Source organism: Onychostruthus taczanowskii, unplaced genomic scaffold, assembly GCF_017590055.1.
Source record: "Onychostruthus taczanowskii isolate IOZ18803 unplaced genomic scaffold, ASM1759005v1 scaffold32, whole genome shotgun sequence".
Lineage (NCBI taxonomy): Eukaryota > Metazoa > Chordata > Aves > Passeriformes > Passeridae > Onychostruthus > Onychostruthus taczanowskii.
The window spans coordinates 8,465,967-8,480,735 of NW_024500572.1; the positions used below are offsets into that span (position 1 = coordinate 8,465,967).

Sequence of the window (14,769 nt, forward strand, 5' to 3'; positions counted from 1 at the left end):
CGCTGCCGCCGCCACCGCCGCGGCCGCCATGTTGTGCGGGAACGGCGCCGGCCAGCTCGACCCGCCCCCGCCCGCGAGATCAGCGCCTCCCGCGGGAGTACGGCGCACCAATCACGCCACAAAGATGGCAGCGCCCGGCGCGGCTTCACTTCCGCCCGGTAGCCCGCCCTCCTTGCCCGTGCCCCTCTCTGCGCAGCCATCCCTCCACATATTTCCCCCCCCGTCTCAGTGGTTCCGCCCAGCAGCCGCCTGTCTACCAGAGGCGCTGCGGCGCGCTCACTCCACCCCGCGGGGGGGGGAAGGCGGTCGGTGGCTGCGCCCAGCGCTTCCGCTCGGTGCCGTGGGCGGAAGCAGCGGAGCGGCCGCGGCCCGAGGCGGGGGTGAGGGGCGTTCCGTGAGGGGCGAGGAGTCCCCGCGGACATTGTCGCGTCGGCGGGGCCATGTCGGCGCTGCCGAGGAGCTACAACCCGTTCGCGGAGGACGAGGAGGAGGATGTGGCGCCGGCGGGTCCCGGCGGGGCGGGCGGCGCGGACCGGCAGCGGTACCTGCAGCAGGAGGTGCTGCGCCGCACCGCCGCCACCGCCGACAGCACCACCCGCTCCCTGTCGCTGCTCTACGAGTCCGAGCGCATCGGCGTGGCCGCCTCCGAGGTGGGTCGGGCCGGAGCGGAGCGTTCGGGGGCCGCGGGCCCGAGCGCTGCCCCTGCGCTCACCCCCCGGGAGGGGAGCTCCTCTCCCTGCCCCCGGACAGTGTCCTGAAAAGTCCCTCTTTCCTCGGGGTTTTCCAGCCAACCTGTCCCTGTGTTTTGAGGGAAAAATCCCAGTTACAGCCTGTGTGCCTGAATAGTACTGAGGCTGGGACTCGGCCGTGTTTCAGCTGCTTCCAGCAGTTCTTACTGATTTTTAGCTGACTAAAACGTTTTCAGTAGTTCCCTCGGTTAGATGAAGGGCTTCTCTGTTAGTTGTTTGTGATGTGCTTCGGTTCACCCTGATTAATCATTTCCTTCATTCCTCGGGCTCTGTTTCAGCACTTTGTGTTCGGGCTCGGTCTTGTCCATTGTGTCACCTGCAGTAATGGGATGTTCCTTGGGTGATGTGGTTGCCTAAATTGACCCCAGAGCATCCCCAAGCTGCAGCCAGTCCTTATGCTCAGAGGGTTCTCGGTGGGACTTCTGTGAACTTTCAGACTCGTGATTTGTTTGTCCTGGAAATCACAAGTGAGGAATCGAGAATTCAGGCTTGACACAGAGCCTGTGGTAAAACTTGAAGTCTGTGTGTTTGTGCTTTATTGAGAGGGGGGGAAAAAAGAATATTCAATTAAAATTTTCCAGACTTTAGCAAGAATATGAACAAAAGTTCTTTGTTTTGCACTGTTGGTATCTGCAGGCAACTTTCCTGCCAGCATTAATCTTTGGATTACTTAGGAATAGTGCTTGTGCTGCTGAATTAGAAAATATGTAGAAAAATTCCTAAATCCTGCAGTGCTAAAATATTTCTGAAGACTGAAGAAATTCTGTTTGTGTTTATTTCCTTTGGTTATTTCTCATATATCAGAAGCATCGCACTAAGGTGAAGATAGAATCCCTTCCCACCAAAGGTGCCATTCCTAACTAGGAGTTGTCCTGCTTGCTCATTCCCCTGCCATAAACCTGTGCATTTCCACCCCATCACCCATCTGGTGGTCAGCCATAGATGAAAATATCAGCTTGACAAAAGTACAGAAAACCAGAGAACTCCTGGATTGTTTGTGGTAGGTGCCAGGAACCCAGCATGTCACAGGGATGAGGATTTTAGAGCTGCTTCGTGCAGTGGCTGGGGAGCAGCTGGTGATGGAATGCCCTGGAGGAAGGGGAGCAAGGGAAAAAGCTGTTTGCCCTCAGAAATAATCTGCACAGATGAAGGAATGCCGTTATTTCCTCAGTGTCCCCTTCAGTGCCGTTGTGTGGTGTCTGTTCATCCTGGTGTGTGACCTGTTTTCTGTCCCTGCCCCTCAGGAGCTCGTCCGTCAGGGAGAGGCTCTGAAGCGCACGGAGCAGATGGTGGATAAGATGGACCAGGACTTGAAAACCAGTCAAAGGCACATCAACAGCATCAAGAGTGTTTGGGGGGGCTTGGTAAACTACTTCAAAGCCAAACCACCAGAGAGCAAGCCAGAGCAGAATGGAGCCCCTGAATATTATGCTAACAGCAGGTAAATAATGTAAACTTTTTATTTGGGACTTGTCTCCCACAGCATCTCTGAAATGTCATCAGAAAATCAGAAAACAAAACATCTGTTGGTTCTTTCAAACTCCTGTAAACTCCTGAGGTGGTCTAGCTACCCTTTTTCTTTAATGCTGAGGTCAACAGCAATACTTTCTTTTTTTTAATTTTTTTTTTTAACTAGGTTAAAAGAAGCAATGATGTCTAGTAAAGAACAAGAGTCAAAATACCAGGAAAGCCATCCAAATTTAAGGAAGCTAGATGATTCAGGTTTGTTAACTTTATTTTACACTGAATGCCTGTCATCTATGTGGGGCAAACTTGCAGAGTGGTGAAGGCAGAGCCCCTTCAGCCTGCCCAGCTGCTGACTTACCTTGCTGCCTAACATCTGGAATTTTGTATTCCAGCTTTCATGCTTTGAATTCTAAGGAATTGTTTCAATTAAACTCTTTATCTCCATAGTGAAGATGTTATACCTGCTAGAGACTAAAAGCACCCAGTGCTTATATTTGCAGAGAATGCACACAGTGTGCAGACAGGGTTTCGCTAAGTTTGCCAAAATGTTGCATGCTCAGAGGGTCTCCTTTTAACCACTGTTTGTCATAGTTTTCAGATACACTGTCCTTGTTATTTCAGACATGGATTCTAACCCTTCATACTGAAGCTATTTATTGATTCTCAGGAGGTGGTGCATGCAGTTTGGCCTCATCCCTCCTCCTCTCAATCTGTTAACTTCTGTGAGGGCTTTTCCGTACTAAATAACTGTTTCGTTATCAAGCGAGCCTGGGCTATCTCACATAGTCGGAGCGGGAAGCCAGCGGGATGTGGATGATGATGATGATGATGATGTGCGAGTAGGGGAGCGAAGGCTCTGGGGCTCGGTCGCAGCCCCTGCGTGTGGTGCCGGGCTCTGTCCAGCAGAGGGCGGAGCGGCTCCCGCCCAGCCCTGGTCCCGCTCGCTTCGCTTTTCTCTCCCCGCTCCTGCAAGTGGCAGCCCAAAGAGCACAACTGTAGCTTAAGTGTTCATCTTGGGAGCTGGCCTATGGACAGGGGTCTCGGACTACTCCCATTACTCTGGTTATGTGAGTACCTGGCAGCTGTGTGCAAACTAATTTTTAACAGCCTTACTAAAACCTCAAAACCTCTTCTCACATGCTTTTTCGTTATATAATATTCTGTACTCTGTACTCTTGACAGACAATGACTTCAACAAAGCAGATTTAGTTTCTTCAGTGCAAAGGGATGCCTACCCAAAGAACCAACAGCTGCGAGCTTACCACCAGAAAATTGATACCAACTTAGGTGAGTGAGGAAACTGAAGCTGTTTGATATTATACAATTGGGAATTTTTGATTCCTAAGCAGATAGAATTATTAAGTGATACACTGCCAACACTTTTTTGTTTAGTTCATGTGTAAAATTTGATGATAATTTAAAAAGTCATTTGCTTCTATTTGCATTTCAAAACTATCTACGTGGTGCATCGGTTTAGACCTAAGTAATTTAAAACAATGCACAGCTTTTGAAACACATGTTTTGCTAAAAATTGCTAAGAATTGAAAGGCACTAAATATTTAATTTGTAGATTTGCTGCATTTCTTTTATTGCTCCTCAAAATCATTCAGCTGAGTTTGCCTTCCTTTGTTCTGTAGCATATAGACAAAGTGCCTGTTTGCTTACATGTGTCACTGTGTAGCTGACCTAGAAAGAAGAGGTTGGGAAAAAATCAGAAAGGAATAAATCAAAGAGAAATAGTTGGTCATAAGAGCTAGTGGAAGCCCATTTTTTCTGTTCACAAGCTATGGAAAACTTACTGACTTCAAGAAGCATTTATACCAATCAATCATGCAATGAGATTGTCACCTTTTGGTCAGTTATAAAATCTAGAAATGGGAGTTTTTCATATATGATAAATAACTGCTTTAATCTTCAGTGCACTGGTATAATCTCTGCATGAAGTTTAAAGAAAAGCAATTGAGGTAGTGAGCATACTGTGTATGCTGAGCACAGATAATATGTACCAAATTTTCTATGTGTTACATTTTTTAAAAATGTAAAAAGGTAAAAACCAAATTAGAGGGTATGTCATTTGATAAAGACCCAATTTGGTGTTAAGCAAATGTTTAACACCAAATGTAAAATGTAAAAAAGGAGGAAGTGACTTTTTCTGGTAGTAACAGTACAACTATGAACGTACCAGTGCTTCCTCTATTTCAGAGGAATGCTCACACTTGAGGAATTGTATCTAATTTTCTAGCCCAGGCTTTTGGAGAAGAAGGAATCCTGGTAGTGTCCATTTAGATAATCTGTGGTAGAGCACTGTGATTCCTCATGGTCCCTCTCTGCCCTGACAGATGAGATGTCTTCTGGGCTGAGTCGCCTGAAGAGCCTTGCTCTTGGCCTGCAGACGGAAATAGAAGAGCAGGATGATATGTTGGATCGGCTCACAAAGAAAGTAGAGACACTGGATGTCAACATTAAAAACACTGACAGGAAAGTCCGACAGCTTTGAAGGATTTTTAGAATTTCTTTTGTTCAGTTCTGGTTCATCCTGAATGCCTCATCTCAACCGATCTCTTCAAAAAAATCTTGGGCGGTATCTGTTTCTCCTTTTTTTTTCTGCTCTGTTACTGGTTTTGTTTTCATTAAAATTACACAGCCTTAAGTCAGCACAATACACTTCCTCTTAGTGTACATGGGAAAAGTGCATGTGGAGTGGAATCCCTCAGGATGCCCTGCTCAGTTTGTAACTGCACCTGTGCGTGGAGGAATTCTCACCCCACAGAGCTGCAGTGCCCTTGGCCTGGGAGCTGTGATGAGAAAAGGAGCTGCATCTTTGCCTCTGTTTGGGGAGGGGGCAGGGGGAACAGAATGTGCTGCTTTGTTCAGAAGAAATGTTGCTAATTCTGTTTACCTACAGATATGTTAAATTCAGAAAAAAATGCTGATTTCCAGCTGTAAAAATATTTTTAAGTGACTGTTCTGCAGCATTTCTGGGGCTTAAGGAATGAACTGTTCCGTGGAAGTTGTAAAATATCAAGGGTGTCATGCAGTAATGGTAATATCCTGTGTGTGTTCTGTTTCCTAAGATGACTTTGCCCAAATGGTGCATCCACAAATTGTGGTTTTTATGTTTGGGTAACTAAATACTTTTGCCTTTACAGTCTTGTCAGTAAAGATCTCTAAGGGTATCTTATGGTCTGTAAGAAATGTTCATTGACAGTGACCCAAAATGTTTGGGTAACAAAATCAGGATTTAAATGTGTGTGCTCCTAAAGATTCTTTTGCAGAAATGGTCACCATCTGTTTTTAATTTTCTGCTCTTTCTCAGCTTATTCATTTAGGTGGTTATTTGAAAAAACAGCTTCCATTTTAGAAATGGAGAGTTGATCTGATAGTGCACAAACAGATTGTAGAAGACTGTTCTTTAGCATTTTATTTCAGTTTACAAATGGAGCAGATGCTGGGCTTTGCTAGGTAATGTGACTGTTAAGAAACTCCACTATGGTTCACATGCATCTGCATTGGCTTAGCAGGTATGAATAATTCCAAATGAAGAAAAGCCCAAAACCATTTTTGAGTCTTCCAGATAGAAAGTGGGCTTTCACTTTGTTTTGTTCTTTTGAGAGGGTCACTGTAGAACAAAATCACAGTTCTTCTCCAGCCTGAAGACATGACAGTGAGAGCTTGCTGTCTGTCATGAAAGCAAGGAAGGTGCTCCTGTTTGGAGAGGCCAAGGGACCTGTGTCACTATTGGGACATCACAGGTGACAGCGTGTGGCCAGGAAGAGATTTACTTCTTTTGGACTAGTGCCACGTTGCCTTATGAATTAAAGAAAGACTTTGGTGTTCAGGGCTGTCAGGCTTGTCCCCTTCACAGATGTCACATTCACACCCCGCTCATTCCTGTTTCAAGGGATGTGTTACCTTGAGCTCACTTGCCACAAGGTGCATCCAGTTGTTAAGGATAGAAGAGAAACTGAGCCTTTCTTGTTTTACTGTCTCCAGAAGGTTCACTTGTAGAAAAATGAATCACTAAAAAAGCTACACTTATTGGACATAGTATTATGGAAAAAATACTGTTTCTGGCATACTGGCAGGGTTGAGTTGTGAGTTAGATTTAAGGTGAGCCTCTGTTCCCTTTGTTACTGATGGCATTGATTTTAGTCCCCGTCCCCCCCAAAAAATCTCTTTTGGAGGGACATAAAAAGACAAAAATTAAAGAGCAATTAACTGCCTTTAATTGCTTTTTAATTTTTCAGTTTGTATCACTTATGCACATAAAGAATTATAAATATCCTATTAATATTAATATATCATTTTACTATTTGGGTTTATACCATGATTAATTATCTTACTCTGTTAGAATATTTATTAATTATATAATTTGATGCCTCAAGACAGCTGATACATTTATTTTGTAAATTATACCGTTGTTAGTGTTCATATGTTAAGTACCTCAGTGAAGGAAGATCGAAATTTTGATTATACCTGGTTTAATTTCTTACTTGTTTAAATAACACTCCTTTTAGTGTGACATCTGCCTTCACCTGTAAGCAGCTGTGTCACAACTCAGTGTTGGCTCTGATAACAAGGATGGGCACTGAGTGAGATTTTCTTGACTAAGTTATGGCAAATGGAGCAAAAATGTCACTGGAGGATCTGGTTCTGTTTTGTATAGTAAGAAGTCTGGAGCTTGAATCCAAGCAAAAATCTTTGATTTAAGGGTGAACTCTGCTGTCTTTTAATGTTAAGCTATTCCATTTTTAGTCTAAATTGCTTCACAGAATTAACTTTTATTTTTGAGCAAATGTTTCGTTGTTTTGGCCTTATGAAATAATCAGTGCATCCTGGATATCTTTGATGCTTTAAAAACACAGGCAGGGAAGGGAAATAAAAAATAAATCCCTGGTTTTGCTTTGGGAATAAGAAATAAATCCATATTTTTTCTTTGAGAATGCCCTGATCCAAGCAGAGTAGAAACCCAGGATCTCAGCCATGTGGAATCTATACAGAGGTCTAACTGCTCTTAACAATCCCATCCACTGCCTCAGTAATGAATGCCTGCCTTTGCTTAGGTTTTCTTCTTTTATTGATATTTTTTTTTGTTTGGTTTTAATGGCCTTGTTTTAAAGGATCATTTCCCACACTGGGTTTCCTTTGCAGGGGGAAAAAGATGGTGCATGGGTATAAAAGACTTTGTGCTACAAACTGAATTGCTTGTCTCTGCTTTCATATTGATTTTTGCTGATAACAAACTTAAGTCTAACTGACATGAGGAGACACCACTATTTTATAATAGTGATGATGTTTTTTATCTCTTAGAATAATTTTCCATCCTACAGGAAAAGGAAATTTTAAGGAAAATAATCACATGATTTTTGCTTTTCCAGGAAATGCCATTTTGCATGTATAGTGAAGGATTTACTTCAGTAGCTTTTCTTACTGTTTCCTCAGATGGACTTTTATTTCTTCTTGGATACTGTTGAAAAACTTAAACTGTGTAGAGTCCAGGACTTTCAGAAGAAGTTTAATTTGCACTCATGTGCTGATTTTTGATAAATTATTTTGCCTGCATATTCATGTTGGCATATAAGCTGGTGTTCTTGCAGCAAAATAGCTCTGGTTAATTTTATTGGCTTGGGTAGAAGCTTAGTAAGGTCAGAAGAAGATGGCACGAAAAACCCAACCATTATTTATAAAATTCTTTATAAAAAGCAGTTTTCCAGTTTCTCAAAAAGTTTGCTAATCAGTTTTGAAGAGATCTTAAACATTGGGAAGTAGCTTATGCCCTTCATAACACAGACATAAAATTCTAAAAACAGCAAGGAAAAAGAATGGGAATAACCAGTATCTGATGACTGGACTCTTAGGTGATTTGATTTTTAAATTTCATGAGCACTGAATTAAATCTTGTAACAAATGAGATGTAGCTGAATTTTAGACTGTACTACACAGATTTTTTTGCTGTGCTGAGCTGAATGGGCTCTGCTGAAATCATTGGGACATGCTGATGTCAGGGATTCTTTTAATGTGTGAAATTCACCTGAAATATTTTGCTGCCTAGTAGTTCTTGTGAAGTGATGTCATTTGTTAAATGGTGAAATAGAAAATACTTTCCAACCAGTCTGCCTTCTGAACAAACATTTTTGTAGGCATTTTTACAAGCATAACATCATATGGAGGATATGTGTTAATTTTTACTTTGAAATACATAGGACTTAATTTTCAAATCACAGGTGGTGATTATTTGTGTCTATGGCTTTTTTAAATAGAACTTTAATTCTGTGCCACCCAGGTATAACACTTTTTGTACAAGTCAAATTGCATTATCTTTTATTTAAATGCTAAACTGGACTGCAGTTCATCAGTTGAAGAGATTGAATGGAATGAGTGTTAATGGTAAGACAGTCAATAAAGGTGCTTATTGTTAATGAAGAGTTGTTGCATTTATTTCCCAAATTTTTTTTATTACAACTTCATTGATCCTCTTCCCCCATAATATCTGTTAAAACACAGGACCTACTCTGTTAAGTTTGTACCATTATTATGGACATAATTTTGCAGCTGGTGGGTTTTGTTTTCTGAGAATGAGTGTGTGACATTTCTGTGTTATTCTTGAGTAGATTCTCTTAGATCCTGAGAGAGGAATGTAAACCAGCATTTATTTTTGAAAAATAATTTATTTGTGATGATAAAATAATTCCAGATGTTGCTTAAAAAGTAACCTTGCCATAGTATTTGGTATTATCAGGAATGTCAATAACTGGATATATGTATGAACATGGGATAGGTGAAACAGGAGTAAGGCAAAAAAAGATGCCAATCTTTTTGAAAACCTTGCGGTATTTGTGTGGTCCCAAATTTGGTGATGGTAGAAAACTTGTGAATGTCTCTACCTTCAGGGAGGTTCTTACATGTATGTGAAGGGAGGAACTTGGCTTCTGAGGTTTTTTGCAGTAGAGTTTAATTTTTGTTTGATACTGTAATGTAGAGATTCAGAAGTGCTATTTATTGCAAAAGTTCTGAAAAAGGAAGGTTTATAGAGAGACTGAAAGATTTTTTTTTAATTCACATAACTTTGGTTTGCTGCCTTTTTGCTGAGAGTTCTTCAACAAACAAGAATTGAGAATGCTTCCATCTCTGCACTTAATTGTTGCGTATAGAGAAATCAAAATAGTACAAAGAGCACAGTAGGAGATGACAGAGAATAGAGCAGTGCAGTGGATTCTGGATCTCTGCTAGGAATATTAATAGTTTGCTTGCTCTGCTGGCATGAGAATCAGTTTCAGAGTCTTAAGGATATTTCTCACATAGCTGTTTGTTTCTGGCTGGTCAGGCATTTGAACCCTTTGTGTTCTCTCAAGGACTCCCTTGCTTACAGTGCAGTCCCTGCCCTCCTTGGGAGTGAGTGAGGAAGGGGAGGTGAAGGATGCTCATCCAAGTGTGTAACACCAGGCAGGGCAGGGGCTGTTGGCATGCAGGGCCCCATCGTTCTGCCTGCCCCTCTCCTGCTTCTGAAAAGAGGTTTGGCTTTAAGAGGGAGTTCTACATTTTTCATTTCATTTTGGTAGGTTGCTTGGTTTGTTTGCTTCCAAATAAATTTATTACAAATTCTCAAACTGGGAAGATAAGAAGCCCAGCCCCACTGGGGCTAGAACTGAAGGACTGGTAGGGTTTAGTGGAAAGCAAGCAGGGAGGTGCCCCAGAATAACCAGGCTGCCAAAACAGGAAGATCCCCAAATGCCAGGCACAGTTTACTAAGTACAGTGACTGTGCAGCCCTGCCTGCACTATAAAAAGTCTGGATGGACTGTGACTTTGCTGTTGGCAAGTCAGAACCTTCTAGAAAATGGGCTTCCAGCTCTAGCTGTTGCTATTTTGTGGAAAGCAGAGGGCCTCCGTGGCATGTCTATGCAGGATGACTCCTTTTTCCTCCCCATTAACTGTAAATCTGCTCTCTCTGTTAATGACAGCAGTCATGGCCAGTGCTGAGCTCTGCCCCAGGCCAGCATTCTGAGGAGCTGCTGAATTTCTGTCACTTAAACCTTTGGCCAGCCCTGGGGTGTCCCACAGCCTGCCAGGGTCAGTGAGGGCAGCAAGAGCATGGAGTGTGCCACCAAGGCCATGCACATGTGCCACCCTCCATGTGGGCATTAACCCTCCAGTGTAGAAAAATGAGAGTTAGGAATGGGTATGTCAGGTGCTGACAGCCCTAGAGTGGGAGCCACTGCCCAAAAGAGTTTATAATTTCAGATCTAACGTGTTAGGACGGTTGGGAAGAATTACAGTTTTCTTCTTTTGATTTTATTTCACAAAATTTCTTACTCACATTGCGTAAACTGGTTTCTTTATTCCTGCCTTCTAATCTCTCCCTACATTTAGACAAGTTATTAAATCAGTTATCACTGAACATTTCCAATGTCTTTCCCAATTTCTTCCTTGCTCTTTCATCCTTTAAATTCACCCAGTCTCCACCTATGGGAAAGATAGCTTAGGGAGGAGTTTTCTTTCAGTATGCCCTCATTGGTGTATTGATTTTGCCCGTTATAATTGAGTTTGAATTATGTAGGTAGTAAAATCTGAGCTGCTTGCCCTACAATTTGAGCCCTAAATTTGTCTTAGAATTTCTGTGCTGTTTGTTTGCATGTAATGTTTGTTGACTTGGGTACCTTTGAAGAAAAATTCCTGCAGGGATTGCCTTGTGTGAAGCAACTTGAAAGGGTGGTGATGCAGTCTGCTCTTGGCTCCCAGTAAGATCCATGGTAAGTTACAAGGATCCAGTGCTGGGTTACTGCATAGCAGTGCTCCCAGCCTCAGCTCTTGACAGTCTTAACTTTATGGCTCTATTTCCACCATTTCCTTGGCCAACCTGTTTACATCTCAGCCCACTGATCCTCTTGGATGATGATGACAGGATGCTCCTTCCCTCTCTGAGTGAAGACTGGGCAGAGAGGCAGACAAAAAAATCCAGCAGTTTGATATATATGGGTCATGTAATAAAGCAAAGGCTGAAACCCACTTGCATCCACTGACCATGGAGAAAGCTTTGTGAGGAATGACATCAGCTTGTATTTTTTTCTCCTATAATAATGCAAGTAGAATGACTAGGACTGAATGCCCAAAGACTTACTACTTATAAAATTTGACTTTTAGGGAAAGCCAAGAACTCTTAAAAGGCAGGATTTTGATGGAGACTCAGACAATTCCAGATTATTTTCTGCCCTGAAAATATATAGGCTGCTAACAGCACTGCAGAGAAGACCTGTGAGTCATTTTATCTTCACTGTACATTGTTGTTATAGGTTGTTGAAGTTTCTGGCATTTATTTTTGTTCCCAAAGCTCCACACAGTCACACAGCATGGACAGGAGCTAGCAGGGTTTGTGGGTGCCTTTGAGATCTTCCCTGCACAAGCTCAGAATGCAAGGCAGGCACAGTCAGTGACAATGCAGAGCCCACTTTGCTGCAGCCAAACTGCCACTGCCACATCCCACCTCTTCTCCACATGCTGCTTCTGTGCAGGTGTGACTGAGACAGGTAGAAAATATTCATCAGTACATACTGTATCACCATATGGAGAGAAAGGTGTTTTTTAATAAATGACACAGCTGCAATAATTCAGTGATGGGTCAATTTTTGTAGAATGACCTAAAACTGAATTGCAACATTAAGCAAAGTGCAGGTGAGAAAACAAGCTCGTGAGGGGCCTCTTAGGAAGGCACCAACCTTGTTGAGACACAGAACAACTCTGACATGGCCTGAACTGGCATTTGTGGCACTGCAAATGTAGCCTTCTTCACAAAAATTTTAAATGGCCTTCTAGATACAGAAGTGCTTTAGCAGCTCTGATTTGTCCCTCTTCTAATTAGGTGTCAGTCTTCCCTGTTAAACCAAAATATCACTGGGAACCTTTGTGCTGAATGACAGCAGAAAATATCAAACAAGGATCCCTCTGTTTCTTATGCACATGCCTCCTCTTAATGCTCACTTGGATTAATTTGAAGAATATCCTCCCATACAAGTGCTATTTTCAAAAGTCCATATAAATTGTAGTCCTGCTCATCTATCTGATCTTTCATCACTGACTTTGGAAAGTTATTTTCCTTAAGCCATATCCCTCAGCAATTTTCCATGCCATCCAAGCAATACATTCATTACTGAAACTTGGGTGATTTAATAATTCCCTGGCACAATAATTCCAAAACATGGGAGGAAAAATGAAGAAAGATTTTTCCATCTCCAGGTATTTATTTTACTGCATGAATCCTTGCTCTTGACCCTTTTGAATGGCTTTCTGTTGAGCTGGATTTCAGCTGCTTGTTGAACACTTGTCTGAGAAAGACTTTCATCCTTGCAGCCAAAGGTGGTGGGAGGGAAGCTCGTTCAAAGGAACCCCATGTACATGACTGCTGTAGCATTTCCAGCTTTGGATTTCTGGAGCTGTTTTCTTTTCCACAATCTCCATAAGCTAAACAAACACCTTTTTTTAAAATCACCTGCTTTACTAATCAGTGTTTGAAATGCAATATTGAGGCTTTACTCTCCACTCAAGCCAGCTGTGCTGGGTTTACAGTGGCAGCCTGCCAGGAGCCCGAGGGCTTCACCTGTGCCCAGGTGAGGTAGGGTGAAGAGCACAACCACAGCAGCTCTTCCATGGGACACAGCCCCACATTGCTGGTTTCCATGTGTTACTGGCCACCAGCAGCTACTGGCAATGACAGAGCAGTGGGGTCTGGGTGCATTAAATTAGGAAGCCTTAAATTAGGAATGTACTTATTTAGAAATAGGTGTGTATTCATGTTGAGCACCACATTAAAACCATTAAGCTTCCTTGTATCTTTGCAGTTGGGCACATGTAGATGTACTGCTGAGTCAGCCTGGCTGTGTTAATGACCCCAGGAGGTCTCCAGGGAATGTCTCTGCTTCCCCACGTGTCTCAAGTGTCAGGGTTATGAAGCTGATTCCTGTGAGAACAATTTTCGTTTGTTACTTGAGAGAATCATTAATTCCAACATATTCTTTCCTGGAGTAGTGATAAATAAAGGCATTAGATAACAGTTCAAGATACATTTGTTAAGCCTCTACCACCTTTTTTTGTACCTGCCCAAAAGTATAAAATGAAAAATCAAGAGAAGGAAGAGAACTCCTGATGAGTCTCGGACGCTCTGTTGCCCAATTGCTCAGTCATCTGTAGGCCATGTAGTACAACATAATGCAGTTTTATTTTAACTCTCATCAACTGCTCTGCTGTTTTAGTACCTCTATAGTATGGAATGACTGGAAGATTGCCAAGGAAGGGGAAGTCTGTGTGTGAACAGCCGGGAGGGATAATACATAAATCTGCTGGAAAGAGGCAATTAAAGGCAGCATTGAGATATAATGAAAAATAGACAATATTGAGCCTCATCAGAAATAGCAACATAAACAGCAGCTACTGTACTGTGAAGTGAACTTTGCTGTAAATAACTGCATTTTACAGAAAACAGATGGATTATGAAGTCTGTGAGCAGACTTAGAGAAAGCAGTTTGGTCTTCAGGAACACATCCACACTGATGTTTGGCATGTCCTCCTGACCCAAAGGGGACAAAAGGTGGCTTCTTCCTGCTGTTGTATTTACAGAGTGCAGAGGGGAGCTGCAAAGTTGGATTACATGCAAGCCAAGTAGAGCTGAAAATAATTCTGCATGTCATATGTAACTATGAACAGAGATGACAGAGGAAGTGATATCTGAGATCAGCAGTGTAATAGATGCTGCCTTGTTGTTTTGTAACCCAGCAGCTGAGGAGGTAACACACTAGTGAAAAGGTCTAACACACAGGCTCTGGTTAGGCAGGACATCAGAAAGCCCTGCCTAACCAGAGACCATGCCCACAGCTGACCATCACCAGCACATCCAACCACATCATTTTTTGACATGAGTGGGTGGACTGGGAAAGGACAGACCATTCCAAAATGTTTATGTCACAAATGAGAGTGGATTCAGGCTGTGTTTTAATCCTACGGCCTAGATTTGACTGCCCTTGTTCTAGAATAATTGATCAAAAAGCTCAAGAGTTCCCTGTATTCTACTATGTATTCTGCTATTTTGCTGTCTTTGTGAAAGAGTAAGACCAGTCCCAGCCCAGCTATATCAAATCAAGCTCCTGTTTGCAGACACAGACTTGGCAATATGCATTAACTGAACATAGTTCTTGCATCAGGCAACATATCATGTGCTGTCTCAGTCACATTCTGAGCCAGAAGAGAAATATGCACATATTTAAAGATCTTTGGGGCCCCGTGAAAGTTTTAAACACCAAACTTGTTTCTTTCAATTCTTTAGTTTGCCTCTTCCAGCATGACCAAAGAAACAAAAGAAGAGCTGCTTGTTATTAACATGTTTCAGTCTTCATAAAATGGGTAGAAACACACAAAGATTACTCATTTTTGGTGTGTTGCAGCTTGAGCCTTACTCCATCCAGAATTTTAAGCACTAGACTCTGGTTGAGTTGGAGCAAATGACTTGTGGAGAGCTAAGATGAAAGAGGGAAAATTCTGGCACTGGGGGTAGAAATCATCCCTTTGCT

The 14,769-nt window shown here is 42.4% G+C and overlaps 1 protein-coding gene across 1 annotated transcript; it reads left to right on the top strand.

Moving 5' to 3' along the window:
* The first annotated feature begins 311 nt into the window (after window positions 1-311).
* Window positions 312-8,639, top strand: SNAP29 (synaptosome associated protein 29). The gene is made up of 5 exons (XM_041410221.1): window positions 312-650; window positions 1,994-2,190; window positions 2,386-2,471; window positions 3,399-3,503; window positions 4,556-8,639. Exons 1-5 carry the CDS (start codon window positions 441-443, stop codon window positions 4,711-4,713), a joined length of 756 nt encoding a protein of 251 aa, XP_041266155.1. The 5' UTR covers window positions 312-440; the 3' UTR covers window positions 4,714-8,639.
* Window positions 8,640-14,769: the final 6,130 nt, after the last annotated feature.